Source organism: Liolophura sinensis, unplaced genomic scaffold, assembly GCF_032854445.1.
Source record: "Liolophura sinensis isolate JHLJ2023 unplaced genomic scaffold, CUHK_Ljap_v2 scaffold_39, whole genome shotgun sequence".
NCBI lineage: Eukaryota > Metazoa > Mollusca > Polyplacophora > Chitonida > Chitonidae > Liolophura > Liolophura sinensis.
In genome coordinates this window covers 137,462-153,740 of record NW_027017978.1, presented here as the reverse complement: position 1 = coordinate 153,740, position 16,279 = coordinate 137,462, and the positions used below count along the sequence as shown (strand labels likewise).

Below are 16,279 nucleotides of genomic sequence, written 5' to 3'. Positions count from 1 at the left end.
TTCTCCCACCATTATCGTATATGTGAAATATTATTGAGTGCAATGTACAAGGCCAATCAAATCAGTCAAAATATACACTAGTGCAAGTATATACTTGATACTGCGCTTTTTGTTTCCTATCAGCAAGTCTGAAATCAATGTGTATTGATATGACAAAAATTAAGGATTAATTGGCTTTTCATTCGTCGAAGCGTATGTAGAGCAGTTGTTTACTCCAGGCACTTCAGTGTCCTCCACCCATGAAACAGTCATCGCATTCTCATGAAGTATCGAGAACACCAGTCATTTTACTCAGTTAATAAATCACTTTTTCCATTGCAATATTTCATAAGAAAATAAATTTATTAGTGCGATTGATCTTTCAATGCCTCCACGGGGGCCTCCGTGGCTCAGTCGGTTAGTGCACTAGCGCAGCGTAATGACCCAGAAGCCTCTCACCAATGCGGTCGCTGTGAGTTCAAGTCCAGCTCATGCTGGCTTCCTCTCCAGCCGTAAGTGGGAAGGTCTGTCATCAACCTGCAGATGGTCGTGGGTTTCCCCCGGGCTCTGTTGTGTTTCTACCCACCATAATGCTGGCTGCCATCGTATAAGTGAAATATTCTTGAGTACGGCGTAAAACACCAATCAAATAAATAAATAAATAAATCAATGCCTCCACTGAATTACCTCCCTTGTTACTCGAGAACAGCTATGACATAACACAATATTAGTTTTTCAGGCGTAAAACTACAAGAAGTGAGACCATGTGTAATTTTCTGGCTAAAGAATTAACATCTGTCTTGAAGACCGTGTCTTCAACTAGGTTATGCTGCTTTGACTTTGTGACCATCCTTAATTAGGCCATTGTCAGAAGTCCCAGCTAACCACATCTAGCTCCTGAAACATGGCCATTTAAAGGGGAGAGTGACTCCAAGCTATCCTTTACAATGGGCCAGTGTGTTGTTCACATTTCTAAGGTCTACTGTAAGTGCATAATACCCTTCATATGCTTCATGGCAACAGAGATAGAGCACAGCAAAAGCACGACTTTTATTTACATGACTAATTCAAGTATCATTATTTTTTCAAGAAGATTTCCAGAAGTTGTTTACAATATTGATATTGAAACAAAACTTCTCATCTAACAGATTTCATCTGTGCTCTAAAAAAGCTGTATACACACTCATCACGCTTCTAGGGTTAGTTAATCACGTAGTATTATATGGGCCATAACGCGCATACATAAAAAAAAAAAGATTAACGCACGTATACACTACAAGAAGCATTATATTCTATGCCTTCCACCAGTTTGATCAGGACATTTCACCCGGGGCATACTGGAATAAACGGCTTCCAGCCGTAGCGATAAGTGACGGTTCACGTGGAGATTATTTTAAAGTATGTTTGCACTTGAACAGCATAGTTATATCATATATCGGACATGTTCTGATAACTGCTTGGATGGAGACGACTGCTGTTCGGAGCAAACAGACTTTATTATCACAGTACACACAGGCATACATACATATGTATATATCGTTTTCACCATTGGACATCGATTAACATGTGATTCTCGTAGTACTTAAACCAAAACAACAACACGTGCGTGTCCACTGTGTTTCATAAAAGCCACATCTTTATTGGCTGTGACAGGTCTCTTTCCAGCGCGAACGCTTTTGATTCGCTTACAATAATAGCGAAGTTCTCACGCCCCGCCCCTTTCGCACGGCTGCGGTGGACAACGTCAGAGGCCACGTTTCTCGGTCACGTTGTCACAAGCAGGATGGCGGCCTGGAGAGGACGGGGTTGTCTAGATGTCGCGGTAAAATACAGTTGTTTCTTGAAAGGCTATGCCAAATCCGTTGGGTGTGTAAACGGACAGGTTGTTGCCTTGACCCGTCTCCATCTGCCATATTCTGCAGTTGGTGTGAAAACCAACGCTACTTCATCAGGGCACTGCTCGCAGCCTGCACGATCAAGTCCGCCTGTTGATTTTGCCCAACAGTCCCGCTTACTCCACAGTATTCCAGCTTATTCAGACTCTGAAAACAGCCAGACCGGGTATAAGCCCGTCTGGGCCGGCCTAGGGGTTGTCTGCACTTTTGGTAGGTCTACCTAGTCATGCTGTTATATTTGCATAACAAGTTCATTTATGTAGATGTATAAATGTCATATTCCCAGGGCACCCACCCGTTTACAGATACCTTTTCAGCTCATTTGTACTACGTGCTGGCATAGATTAGGCTAGTGACACTTGACTCCTTGTTTTCTTTCAGAATAGTTTAGAAAATTGCTACAGGAGGTGGACAAATTTTCATTACCGGTATAATTATTTCGGCTATCTTTGATAATCTCACCTTTTATATCAATTTCTGACAAGAGAAGAATTGATGAGTTTTGGTGCAGGGGGTCAAATGATGTGCTCGTGACAATGGAAAACAAGAGATCTAGTTTGATTGACCTTGTGTCATACCCAAGCTTCGGTATCAGAGCATCCTATAACCCAAATCAGCATTTCAGGAGTCTAACAAGTCCACAAAGGTTTAGGCAAATGGGGCACTCATGGAAACAAAGGTGGCTAAAAGATATGATTTTTTCAGTAGTTGTTAATGTTGCCGACGAGCCAACAGACTCTACTATGCAAGATGTATATTCCGTCTAGCAACTACTGTAAAATCACGACCTTTATCTGTGTTAGTTTGCATAAGCCCCCACATTATCTTATCCCAACCTGTGTGAACATGCAAAACTCGGCTTATTGTAGGAGAAGTACGTACATAAATATATATTTATGTAGGCCTACTTCCCATAACAGTTGCAGCAATGTTAAGGTAAATATTAAGGGTGGTATCTCAGGTTTTGCGTACATGTAAATCACAATAATATACAGAGGATGTAATTGTTCCTTTGTTGATGTCTAGCTATGTGCATGTTAAGTACCCTAATTACGATGTTTTTGGCATATTAATGCATGTCACAAGAATGGCAGAGACTACTAGTGATGTCAGTTTTTCCGAAAAACAACAAGAAATCACAATATCACATTTACATTGGACAATTCTGAGGATTTAATTACTTGAAAAATCATTTTCACAAAAAAATGTTCCACTAACTTTTACAATAGCAGAAGACAACAATTTTCGAAAGCAAAACAAAATTGAAAGAAGTGCCATTTACCTTTATAGAAAGCACAGAATGGTTGGCTTATTTTAGTTTTTACAGTATAACATATTCATGGTGCATTTTGTACTTTGGGCCAGGTGAATGAAATAAACAGGTAATCATATATAGGTGAGATGTCATGTACAGGTTACTGGATTGACCTAAGGCTGATCCGGGACCAGCTGTCTGGGACTAGATCAGAGTGGATTGGACTACTGTGCTATTGTTACTCATACTGATCGTCAGTGTAGATTTCAACTGTCTTAATACCTATAAGCCTCAGCTCAGTTTGAAGACAACAGAGGTAATGTGATTGGAGTGGTGGTTTGGGTATTGGGGGAAGAAGTTGATGCAGTTTATCTAATTACTAGACTTTGTCCTCATGTGTTCAAATTCATCGGTGAATTAGGAATAATTAGGCTGAGATGAAGTCTGCTTAAGTAGAAATGTGTCCATGAAAGTTGCTGTGCTAGAGTGAAAAACTTGCTCTGGGTGAGACGGTCATACCCCTGGCTTGCTGACCATTGAGAATGCATGTCTGATTTCAGCTCTTGCTGTTTCGGCTGCGGTTTTATGTCAGGAGATTTGTGAGATACCTGGCCAAGGGTTTATTTGTGAGATACCTGGTCAAGGGTTTATTTGTGAGATACCTGGCCAAGGGTTTATTTGTGAGATACCTGGCCAAGGGTTTTAGTTCACTCCCAGTACAGGTACCACCACCCATAAACCTGACCACTGTGATTTAAGCAAAAAAAAAAATACTTAAAAAAAAGTAAAAAGTTAAACACGAATGAAATAAATGGTATATACATACTATTCCATTTATCTTCATTGGGTATGGCTGTACATGCATCTTGAGCTATTTGATAAAGTACATACATGTAAGTGGCCTGCCAGCCACCTGCAGATTGTTCAGGATTTCCTCTGGGCTCTGTCCAGTTTCCTCCCACCATAATGCTGGCCACTGTCAGGTAAGTGAAATATTCCAAGTATGGTGTAAAATAAAAAAAAATAAATAAAATAAATATATGTGTAAGCTGTGCCAAGTTAAGGTAACACTAAATATTTGGGCACTCGGTTCAGCCTGCTAAAAGGAGACATCATTGTGTCCTGACCAAACTATATTTGAAACTGACATATATACTTTAAATGTACTATTGTTTAAATTCCAAATTGTAAAATGAAAACAACTTAATAACATCGTTAGATTTTTAATCTGACCTAAGTTGTCATGGGTTTTCATTGATTACATACATGTACATGAGACAATTGTATTTTGTCTGGACAGGCGCATTATGTCTTTAACAATGTCACATCAAGGTTATGCTGAGTGGCCCAGCAAGAAAGTGGCCTACATGAAGTTGACTGCAGAGCTGAAGATGTAGGACACATACTGTCAACACTTCTGTAACCCCAATACAACCTACCAGGTCCATAGATAGCCTACATGTATATCTCCTACCCTCCACACTCCTGGACCTGTAAATCTTATCTTAAACCTCACCCTACAAGTGTTAGATAAATGATGAGTACCACCCACTTGTGGTGTTATAAAGCTGATAATGTATTATACACTACTCATTTATTGCCAAGCTCACTTCATGATAGAAATTCATAACAGTGATGCCATATAGGCCTGCAGCCTACAGCTGTGCACAGTACATGTGCTAAGTCTTATTTTGTCTACATTTGATGGTGGTTTTACACAATACATTAGAATTGTTTATTCTCATCAAGGCAGTCAGTTTTGTAGGTAGAGGAAAGGAAATTAAGTGCGAGAGGGTCACTTGCAGATAAATGAATGTAAGTGTTAATGGGGAAATGATTTGTCTGTAACTCACCCATTTGAATGTAAGTGTTCATGGGAAAATTGTTAGTAATGGGCCAATCTGTGAAGATATCAATTGAAAAATGATCTGTCTGTAACCCTCCCATTCAAATGTAAGTGTTGATCAGAAAATTGCTAGTAATGGACCAATCTGTGAAGATATCAACGGGGAAATGATCTGTCTTTAAAGAACCTATTGGAATGTAAGTGTTCATGGGAAAATTGTTAGTAATGGGCCAATCTGTGAAGATATCAGCGATCTGTCTGTAACCCACCCATTTGAATACAAGTGTTCATTGGAAAATTGATAGTAATGGGCTAATCTGTGAAGTTGTCAATGGGAAAATGATCTGTCTGTAACCCACCCATTTGAATGTAAGTGTTGATGGGAAAATTGTTAGTAATGGGCGTATCTGTGAAGATGTCAATGATCTGTCTGTAACCCACCCATTTGAATATAAGTGTTCATTGGAAAATTGTTAGTAATGGGCTAATCTGTGAAGATGTCAATTGGAAAATGATCTGTCTGTAACCCACCCCATGATCTGAATGTAAGTGTTCATTGAAAAATTGTTAGTAATGCGCCAATCTGTGATGGTGTCTGTGGGGAAATGATCTGTCTGTAACTCACTCATTTGAATGTAAGTGTTCAAGGGAAAATTGCTAGTAATGGACCAATCTGCGATGGCGTCAGTGAGGAAATGATCTGTCTGTAACTCAACCATTTGAATGTAAGCGTTCAAGGGAAAATTACTAGTAATGGACCAACCTGCGATGGTGTCAGTGTAAAAATGATTTGTTTGTAACCCACCCATTTGAATGTATGTGTTCATTGGAAAATTGCTAGTAATGAACCAGACTGGGATGGTGTCAGTGGGAAAATGATCTGTCTGTAACCCATCCTTTCGAATGTAAGTGTTCATGGGAAAATTGTTAGTAATGGGCCAATATGTGAAGATGTCAATGGCATAATGATCTGTCTGTTACCCATCCATTTGAATGTAAGTGTTGATTGGAAAATTGCTAGTAATGGGTCAATCTGCAAAGATATCAATGGGAAAATGATCTGTCTGTAACCAACCCATTTGAATGTAAGTGTTTCATGGGAAAATTGTTAGTAATGAACCATTCTGTGATGGCGTCAATGGGCAAATGATCTGTGTGTAACCCACCCATTTGAGTGTAAGTGTTCGTTTTAACATTGCTAGTAATGGGCCAATTTGTGAATATGTCAATGTGATAATGATCTGTCTGTAACCAACCTATTTGTATGGAGGTGTTCATTGGAAAATTGTTAGTAATGGGCCAATCTGTGATGCAGTCCATGTGGAAATTGTTGGTAATGGGCCAATCTGTGATGGAATCAATAGGGAAATGATCTGTCTGTAACCAACCCATTTGAATGTGGGTATTCATGGGAAAATTGTTGGTAATGGGCCAATCTGTGATGGCATCAATAGGGAAATGATCTGTCTGTAACCAACCCATTTGAATGTGGGTATTCATGGGAAAATTGTTGGTAATGGGCCAATCTGTGATGGCATCAATAGGGAAATGATCTGTCTGTAACCAACCTCTTTGAATGTGGGTATTCATGGGAAAATTGTTCGTAATGGGCCAATCTGTGATGGCTTCAAAAGGAAAATAATCTGTTTGTAACCAACCCATTTGAATGTTGGTGTTCATTGGAAAATTGTTGGTAATGGGCCACTCTGTGATGGCTTCAATAGGAAAATGATTTGTCTGTAACCAACCTATTTGAATGTGGGTGTTCATGGGGAAATTATTGGTAATGGGCCAATCTGTGATGGCATCAATATGAAAATGATCTTCTGTAACAAACCCATTTGAATGTGGGTATTCATGAGAAAATTGTTGGTAATGGGCCAATCTGTGGTGCCATCAATAGGGAAATGATCTGTCTGTAACCAATCCTTTTGACTGTGGGTGTTCATGGGAAAATTGTTGGTAATGGGCCAATCTGTGATGGCATCAATAGGAAAATGATCTGTGTAACCAACCTATTTGAATGTGGATGTTCATGGGGAAATAGTCCTGACCCATCAGTCTGAGTGTTTATGTAGTTGTTGTGATATATAAGCCACCAACCTGAGTATATGACCCAGGGTAAATCCATTTGGGGGAAGGAGGGACAAATATACAACCGTGCGGCCCACACTTATGAAGAGATCGAAACAGTGGTGTAATTTTATTTGACCTTAGGAACAGATGTGCAATATAGTGCAATTTAATCCTTTTTATAGTGTCTTATAACCACTGGCACCTTTGTGCTATCGTTTCAATTGTATGTGTTCTTCCTCTACGATAGCACTGAGTGACAGCAGATGTAATATGTTCACCATTCCATTTTTCCTTGGGCGATAGATGTCCCCATTGCTTTTGTCTTCGATTTATATTTTTGATAATAAAAACTGTTTATAGTGTAATTATTATTCTATTTAAGTATATACTGTACTAACCTCTGACTTAAGCCACGGAGTGGTGTATTATTCTTTCATAACAATTGACACAGTTGCGCTATTGCCATACTAACCATTGATGGGTTTGTGTTTGATAGGTGCCCTCTTGTACTGGAAATTAGAGAAGTCTGCCCCACATGCTGCAGCCTCTCCCGAGAAACCTGGGGTGGCGAGGAAGGATTTGCCCACATTCTCTCAGGATGAAGTGGCTCGACACAACTCCATGGAGAAAAAAATATGGGTAACATACAAGAATGGTGTGTATGATATTACGGACTATGTCCCAAAACATCCAGGTGGGTCAAAGATCTTGTTGGGGGCAGGGGGTTCCATAGAGCCATTCTGGAAAATGTATGCTGCGCATGAAAACCCAGCAATGTATGCTTTGTTAGAGAAATTCCGCATTGGAAATATTGTGGAAACCTCAAAACCTGTTGATATGAAGGATCCTTTCCGCAATGATCCAGTGAGACATCCAGCACTGCGGCCAAATTCGGTGAAACCGTTCAATGCGGAACCACCTGGACCTCTTCTGGTGGATAACTTCATAACACCTAATGAGCTGTTCTTCGTGAGAAACCACCTCCCAGTACCCAAAATTGATATTAAGAATTACAAGCTCAAGCTGGGAACAGAAGGCGGTAGAAAAGAAATGTCCTATTCTCTAAAGGAATTGAAATCCAAATTTCCAAAGCACGAGGTTGCTGTAACCATTCAGTGTGCTGGGAATCGTAGAATTGAGATGTCCGAGAAGAAGAATGTTCGTGGACTTAGTTGGCAATCTACTGCCATCAGTACAGCTGTCTGGTCGGGTGTGAGGCTGTCAGACCTCCTAAAACATGCGGGCATTGACATCGACAAGGGTGACTACAGTCATATTCAGTTTGAAGGCTGTGATAAAGACCCAGAGGGATCAGCTTATGGTGCCTCTATCCCAATAGCTCTGGCACAGGGCAGGAAAAACGATATTATCATTGCTTACGAGATGAACGGAGAGGAGATACCGGAGGACCACGGCTATCCATTACGTGTGATTATCCCGGGGGTTGTAGGGGCACGCCAGGTCAAGTGGCTCGGGAGGATTCTTGTGAGCAAAAACGAAAGCGACAGTCACTGGCAACAGAAGGACTACAAAGGCTTTAATCCATCAGTTGATTGGGACACCGTTGATTTCAGTAAATCTGCAGCCGTACAAGATCTACCTGTTGTCTCCACTATATGTGAACCTGAACCAGGCACCGTTTTGGACGAAGACAGCGATGAAGTTGTGGTGAAAGGTTACGCTTTTAGTGGAGGCGGTCGTGGAATAATACGTGTGGACGTGTCAGCAGATGGTGGCAAAACCTGGAGAACAGCGGAGCTTCTAGATGGCTCAGATCAGAATCCTTACCGGGCGTGGGCCTGGACACTGTGGGAGGCAGTCGTACCATTACCCGAGAACCATAGGGGCAAGGTGGAGCTAATTTCTAAGGCCGTGGACTCCTCTTACAATGTCCAACCAGACAGCGTAGAAGGCATTTGGAATCTGAGAGGACTGTTGAACAATGCGTGGCACAGAGTACCAGTGTCTGTGGCAAAGTAGTTCGGCAGATATAAAAAAAAGCACCCTGTAAGTTGGCATCGTGGTATTTATTTCCTTTCGTTAACTGTCACATCTTGAACGCCACAGTTGCTTTTGCATCACAATCAATTCATTGTGTTAAGCCAAATAAAAGCATCCGAGATATTAGTGGAAGTGTATACGCCAAAAGTAGCCCTGGAAATTTAGTTTTGTAAATGTGACGTTTTGTTGTTCTGTCATCTATCATATGTGGTCAAATTTGTTGTGAATGTACAGCACTTGTGTGAAAGAATGCTTGTGTCATAGTGGCTGAAAGCTTTAAATGAGCCATTGATACGCCGGAAGTCTTTTATAACGCGTTTCTAATTGCGTTAATTCTTAAGTAAGAAGGACTGTCCTTACCTTCCCGTACTTGTGTAATTGCGATAAGTATATTGGCAGCCTAATTTGGCAGCTGATTTGTGTGGTTATATACATTGTTCCAGAATGTAATTGTGACATGTTTAATTTAGGTGTAAACTTTACACCTATATCCTATGTTATTAATCATTGACATGGTCATATGTTAAATTGGCGTGTTTTAAAAGTGTACATTAAGCACCATTAAAGTCCATGCATATTATCGTGTATCAGAATTGTCTTGTGTTGTCTTGTTTGTCAGCTTCGGGAGCGGTAGATCCAGGGTCAGTCCTGGATCGAGTCACACCTAAGACCTTAAAGAGGAAGTTGTAACTTCCTCGCTTGGCGTTCAGCATGAAGGGGATAGTGCAATGACTGGTTGACCCGTATCAGTGTAATGGTTCGAGCGGGGCGGCTTACTTGCCTTCGGTAAGGCGTCTCAGTGAAGCAGCACTAGATGAAAGAGCGGTGGAAATCCGTTCTGCAACAAGGAGGCACATTACATGCACGCAAAGGATTCCTTCGTCGCCATATGACTGAAAAATTGTTAAGTACGACGTTAGACCCCAAGCACTTACTCACTCACTCTTGTCTGTCATACTGAACAATAGATATGACAATATGGATACATTCTTAGTATGGAAGGTTTCTGACATGCTCGCGGGATCTCAAGAGCCAAAAAATGTGCAAGAATTTTGGATATATCGTCCAAGATACAGAGTCATATTATTCAAGGGTCAAATTGTCCAAAACTAATAAGTAGAATTTATTCTCGATTAATTATTTATCACAGTCAACTGTTACAGAAAAACTCAATTGTGAAAATGTACCAATACTGATATATACGACGTCTATATATACTGCCGTCTGCTTGAACGCCCGTTTCACCAAAAATACGGAATTGAGGGACGTTCAGTACAATGTACATGTTCAATATTTTCGGTCAGAGGTCACTTAGATCTCCGACTGGCGATTAACTGTAAAACCGTGTGAGGTGAGTGTACTTTTACTTTCGTTGGTGAGACGCTTTAATCACGATGAACGGGTCGGAGTAAGTAAATTACTCAAAAAATTTCATGTTAAAGCGAGAGGGACGGATTCCATATGTGATAGACTTTGGTTTCCAAAAGTAGAGTAAATTCTTATGGCAGAGGTGTCCTTGACATTTTCCAAAAATACCATCATGCAACTTTTTAAGTCACTTATACGTTGATAGTCTGTGTTTTTGAAGTGGCCTTTTGACAAGCGCAATTTTTAATTATTGTAAGCGTCCAGGGATGTGCGCACACAGGCTGATTTTATAGGAAATTTTCTATACGTTCGATATATAATTAGTATATGTTCGTAATATGCAGTTGTTAAAGTATTCGTGTGCGTATGTCACAACGCATTTGACCTACTCAACATTTTAATAAACCCGTAGATCGGGGGAAGTAATTTTTTTAAGTACGCCATGCAAGCATGTTCGTTATACTGTGCGTGTAAACGGAGCTTTACCAGAAGCCCATTATCTAATGGACTTCTGGCTTTACTAAATTACCTCCTAATAAACGGATCATGTATATAGTCAACAATTTCTAAGGGGATGCATAGGGGGAATCGTCGCCGTCATTGCATTTCTCTGCAATGTCGGACCATGTACACATCTTCTGCATGCGTGGAATTGGATTGTAGAACAAGAAGAAATCTTGCCCGGTCAGCATGTATTACAGATCTGTGTATGATCCACAATGCTTCATGCACCTAGCATCTTGATTCGGAGGGACACACTGACAATCTGAAAAAAGGTGTGCGGAATTTGTAGAAGCACCCTTGGACAACACTGTTAACCACATTCAAATGTCCCGTGAAAGTCTATACATGTATATGGACGATGTATGAAGAGCTCCACCGACGTGGATTAATGCTGGGATTATCTTAATCTCATACGCGAGAAGTTATTCCAGCAGCCTGTGGATGGTCGTGGGTTTCCACCGGACTCTTGTCCGGTTTCCTTCCACCATAATGAAGGCCGCCGTTGTATAGGTGAAATATTCTTGAGTACGGCGTAAAACACCAATCAAATAAATAAATAAATAAATCTTAATCCCAGATTAATGCTATAGAATACATGTACCGCTAGCGAAGTCTATATGCCCGAGGCACAATCTGTTGTTCTATAACTGCATTACTTCTATACTAAAGCGAAAAAAAAGAAAGAAAAAAACACTTCATTTGCTGGGTAGGGTTTGGAGATACGTCATCTTCTGATCAATGGCTCCGTAATGGTTATTTTTTGACCGTAAACTACTTCTGGTATAATATCAGAATAGCCGTTTTATAGGTTTAAGCTTACACATAATATTTATACATGCATAGATTTTTTTTCAAAATGCATTTGGGGCTGCAAAAATACCCTCACATCATTATACCCCGGTACCAACAAATATCCCATAAAGCCCATCGCGAAGTCTGTACATTTCAACTGAACTTTTCCAGGCCTTGCGTCAGGCCCGTTGCGACTTTTATGTACTGACATGCTTACTTAACTTTACTTTTGACGTACATACAAATTCAATTAAATCTTTGATAAATATGTGCGATTGGGTGATCTGAGCACCTGCATAAGGAAATGCATAATAAACAGCTGTAAAATAGAGCTGTAAATGTGACATGGTGAAATATATTAAAAATATTTATGATACCCCAGTTCATTAGGCTAGGGTGCAGGGGCTCAGCGACACGGATACTATAGAATATGGAACCGTAAAAGTGAATGAAAGGATCGAAAGTCAGTGCTTCGAGGTTAAGAGTCGGGATTCCGAATTTAACAATGACGTCTGAGTGTAAGTTAGGACCAAACTTTTATATGGCAGACATAGATGAGCATCATTGGCAAAATGTTTTCACAAGTGAACCTAATTCGCAGTAAGACAGCCTTACTAATTGACAAAACATTCTTATCATTTGAATAAACCAAAGAGAATTTGGCTTTGACCTTGCCAAAATTGTCAATTTAGTCATACACAGTTATAAATAAGTAAAAAAATCATTCATGTATGTACTTAATGTTTGATCAAGAAATGAAGGATTTTTTTCTAGTCTGTTGTTTATTTTAGCACAATAAATTTGGAAGAGTTGAAATTTTAGACTAAGGTGCTGATAATTATAATATATATAAAAAGGTTCGTGGTTTGCTATCGTGCGTACTTTCAATAAATTAGTTGTTCATAAACGTGGTGTTAAAGAATTGAAATGACCCATTTGTAGTGGCAGAAATCATACGCCTTTAGGCCTACCAGGATCCATTCTCTTGCTTCACCTTAGTGAGGCTATCAATATCGTTTTTGTAAACTTGTGATTTCCAAATTTAGTTAATCTTGTGTGACTTTTCTCTTTTTGTAAGTTGCACATATGTTTTAGGTTATATGTTCGTTTTCTCTGTCCAGCAGCATGTCCCTCACACTCCACATTCGTGGTCAAGCAGAAAATAAAAAACTTTGAACTTGTTTCGAGTTATCCCCCTTCCACTACTTCTCCGGTACAGAGTCCACATCTGTACAACAACACCAGTGTGAAAGCGGAAAATGTACTCGCGAATTTCGTTGAATGTTCTGAAATCTGTTCAACGAAGGAACACTTTCGTGTGTATCAATCAGTTTAGCACAAGTCTTTGTCAGTATGGAAGGAAATCTCGCGTTCCGTTTGACAAACGGTTTCCTGTGACTGGCCGTCATTTGTCAGCTCGCGTGAAAGGAGGATCGCAGGAGTTAGCCTTGCGTCTGTCAGTGCATAGTAAGATCATTACCATGACATCACACACTAGTTAGCCTTTCTTCAGCGTTGTCAGCATTATTGAAAACAGTGTGGATTTGTGTGTGTATTCCTACAGAAATGGGCAGAATTTTTTTAGAGTCTACGTACGATGGAGGAAACGTAGAGGCAGAGTTTGTTGTTTATTTTTGCGTTTCTTTCTAACAAGGTAGGCCAACAACCAAACAATATGTGGGTTTTACTAAGAATACATGCAGGAAGTGTCAGAGCATAAGTTTGATGGAGCACTACAAGTGCTTCAGTGCCATCCCTCAACAGCTGTTGTAAGGCTATCCCTAGAATTGTGTTAGCCTTGGGGTTGATTTTCCAACCTTGAGTATTGCTAGATACAGATCATCTGTTTGTCATAAATACCTGTATATATTGTTGTGACATAATATTTAGAAAACATTACGATGTGGTGTTCATGATTTTATGTGATGCTTTGCAGATGCTCATAGGCCTGGGTATACAGATAAAAGATCACTCCAGTTCAGGGTTGTACCAGAGATGGTGCCAGAGTTTATTGTTCCCGATTTGACAGATTTTGAGGTGAGTGATATACATATAGTCTTTTTCGCAAGATTAAATACTTTAATGAGTTGAGTATATTACAGTATGGAAGTTTGATTATGAAAAGGTGTTACAGAAAACATGTATTGTAGACCAGTAGATTGCAATCAACTTGAGGCAAAAAATAGACTTACCATGTGTAATTCATATCTACTGGGTATTATATGTGTTATTAATATTGATGAAGCCATGCAAGTTTAAACACGACAATTAGCACTACAGTTCCATGGTTAGATGCCAAAATGGCCAATGGCTCTTTAAGAGTTATTATTGCACTGGTCCAAATCAAATCCACTTTGATCCACTTAAAAAAGCTGCACCAGTTACATCCAAGAGCCATGGCGTCTTTCCCCAACCTCATGCAGCTCTGGGTCACAGAGCCTGTTCATCATTACACATGATTTTGTTGACCTGAAAACGATTGTTCTTTCTTTTTTGAAGATTAAGCAACATTGATACAATTACTGCCTAGCTGCATGCTCATTTGAAAAATTTCCTTCCAGCTGAAGCCATATGTCTCCTACAGAGTGCCTGAAGTAACACAGTCCAAGTTAACAGCAAGAAACCTCTTTGATGCTTGTTACGCAGAAAAGCTGGCAGAAAGTCATAGATCAGGAAAGCTGACTAAAGAAGAGGTAGAGCGAATACTGCAACTGAAGCCTACAAAATAAACAAGACTGAATGTGAAAAAGTACAATCAGATTGAATGTGTGATCAGTGCTATATTGAAGTGGACATGTCTGAAATGCTGTGTTTATTGCAGACGTTATAATATTCATGCAGCATTATACATATAACCATCATGAACAGTAACATATTGCCCTCGCACCGTCTGGTGGATGACCACAGAGACATTGTAACCAATGCTGAAGTCATAAACTGATTCATTTGAAAGTGTGTTAGTCGACCTGCTGACACTTATTATTCTAGGTGCTTATACAACATTCCGATGTATTTTCTGGTGTTGATCTATTGGTTTCCTCTAAAATTATGTAGATTATTGACAAATACAAATACTTCTTATGTAAGCACTAGTGATGTGAGAAAGATAAGCTACAGCTTGGCTAATTACGCCAGCTTGATTTGTTCAAAAGGTTAAGTAATACATATTGTTGTGTAGCAGAATTTAGTGGCAACATTTACATTTTAATACTGACAAGAATTGAGCAGGAATAACTATCATGCTTGTCTTGTAAAACTCAGGGGAGATCAAATTCTGATGGTAGATACTTGTACACACACTTCATTTGTCATACATGTAGATGGCAGGTCCCTTCATGGCCCAGTGGTTAGCATGCTAGCACAGCACATTGACGCAGGAGCCTTTCATCAATGTGATCGCCGTGAGGACAAGTCCAGCTCATGCTGCCTTCTTTTCTGGTCATACTTGTGAAGGTCTGCCAGCAACCTGCAAAAAATTTTTGCCCACCGTAACTCTTGTCACCATTGTATAGGTGAAATATCCTTGACTACGGCGCAAAAGACCAATTAAATCAGTAAACAAACATAGATGGTAAGTTGTGTAAGGTACATAATAAATGCCTGGTGCACCATTACAGTTACACAGTAATATTAATTTTATTGATGCTGTGTGAAAGACTTGCCTTCTTCACCTTGTACATAATTTATTAAACTTCTTTTTTTTAATAAAAAAAGAACTTCTGCCTATGAAATTAAAGTGTGTTACATGTGGTTTGTCCTTGTACTTAAGAGTGTGTAATTCCTAAAATTGTCATGTACTAGTTTGCATTGGGAGAATTAGTTTGTGTCAGTAGGAGGCTCACTGTAGTTTGGCTGCAGAAATGGTATTTGGACGCACCGCCATTGTCCAAAAAATTGTGCTGTTGCTTTAGATGTCGTCAACATAAAGTTGAGCTCTGCTGACGTGTATCTGACTTTGAATGTTCAGTTTTATGCAGGGTTTCCCTTTGACATTCAACTCACTCAAGTCGCTGTATTCAGATAACCTGGCTTTCTTGAGTTATTTACCTCCGCTTGTCTAGATGACGGGAGACTTTCAGCGAACTTGTTGTAATTATGTGGTCTACCATGTTACTTCAGTTCCGCTGTATAGGTCATTGGGAACCACAAATACTTTATAATACATTATCAAAAGGAAAGCCAGATTGTATTTTGTTCACTACACTTATAATTCACTTTCAGTCTATCATACTGTTTACAGATGCGATACGTGAGCAAATGTTGCATTCTGGGAATTTTGTGCTGCTTCCTTTGGATGTTATCTCGTCAGGTAGACAGTTTAGACCAGTGACGGATTTCCCCTTATAAATCTCCTTTGGGAAAATATAGGCCCATGAAACTAAACCTAGTGTAGGTTTAGTGAACTGTTACTAATTTTTGTAGTTCAAGACCAGCTCATGCTGGTTTCCTCTCCGGCCGTACGTGAGAAGGTTTCCCCTGAGCTGTGCCTGGTTTCCTCCCACCATAATGTTGGCCGCTGTCGTATAAGTGAAATTTTCTTGAGTACGGTGTAAAACGCCAAAT

At 39.8% G+C, this 16,279-nt stretch overlaps 2 protein-coding genes across 2 annotated transcripts; both read left to right on the top strand.

Moving 5' to 3' along the window:
- The first annotated feature begins 1,957 nt into the window (after window positions 1–1,957).
- On the top strand, window positions 1,958–9,633 carry LOC135481398 (sulfite oxidase-like). The gene is made up of 2 exons (XM_064761227.1): window positions 1,958–2,084; window positions 7,548–9,633. The coding sequence occupies exon 2, from the start codon at window positions 7,673–7,675 to the stop codon at window positions 9,029–9,031; it is 1,359 nt and encodes a 452-aa protein (XP_064617297.1). The 5' UTR covers window positions 1,958–2,084; window positions 7,548–7,672; the 3' UTR covers window positions 9,032–9,633.
- A 3,314-nt stretch (window positions 9,634–12,947) lies between these two features.
- On the top strand, window positions 12,948–15,452 carry LOC135481403 (uncharacterized). Its single transcript, XM_064761230.1, has 3 exons — window positions 12,948–13,183; window positions 13,653–13,753; window positions 14,278–15,452. The coding sequence occupies exons 1-3, from the start codon at window positions 12,976–12,978 to the stop codon at window positions 14,443–14,445; spliced, it is 477 nt and encodes a 158-aa protein (XP_064617300.1). The 5' UTR covers window positions 12,948–12,975; the 3' UTR covers window positions 14,446–15,452.
- The last annotated feature ends 827 nt before the right edge of the window (window positions 15,453–16,279 follow it).

What these genes read in the sequence shown, in the direction of transcription:
- LOC135481398 (XM_064761227.1), top strand. Translation starts at nt 7,673, where the DNA reads ATGGAGAAAAAAATATGGGTAACATACAAGAATGGTGTGTATGATATT.
- LOC135481403 (XM_064761230.1), top strand. Translation starts at nt 12,976, where the DNA reads ATGTACTCGCGAATTTCGTTGAATGTTCTGAAATCTGTTCAACGAAGG. An exon ending in CTTGCGTCTGTCAGTGCATA is followed by an intron (nt 13,184 to 13,652) that starts GTAAGATCATTA and finishes GATGCTTTGCAG; the next exon opens with ATGCTCATAGGCCTGGGTAT. An exon ending in CCGATTTGACAGATTTTGAG is followed by an intron (nt 13,754 to 14,277) that starts GTGAGTGATATA and finishes ATTTCCTTCCAG; the next exon opens with CTGAAGCCATATGTCTCCTA.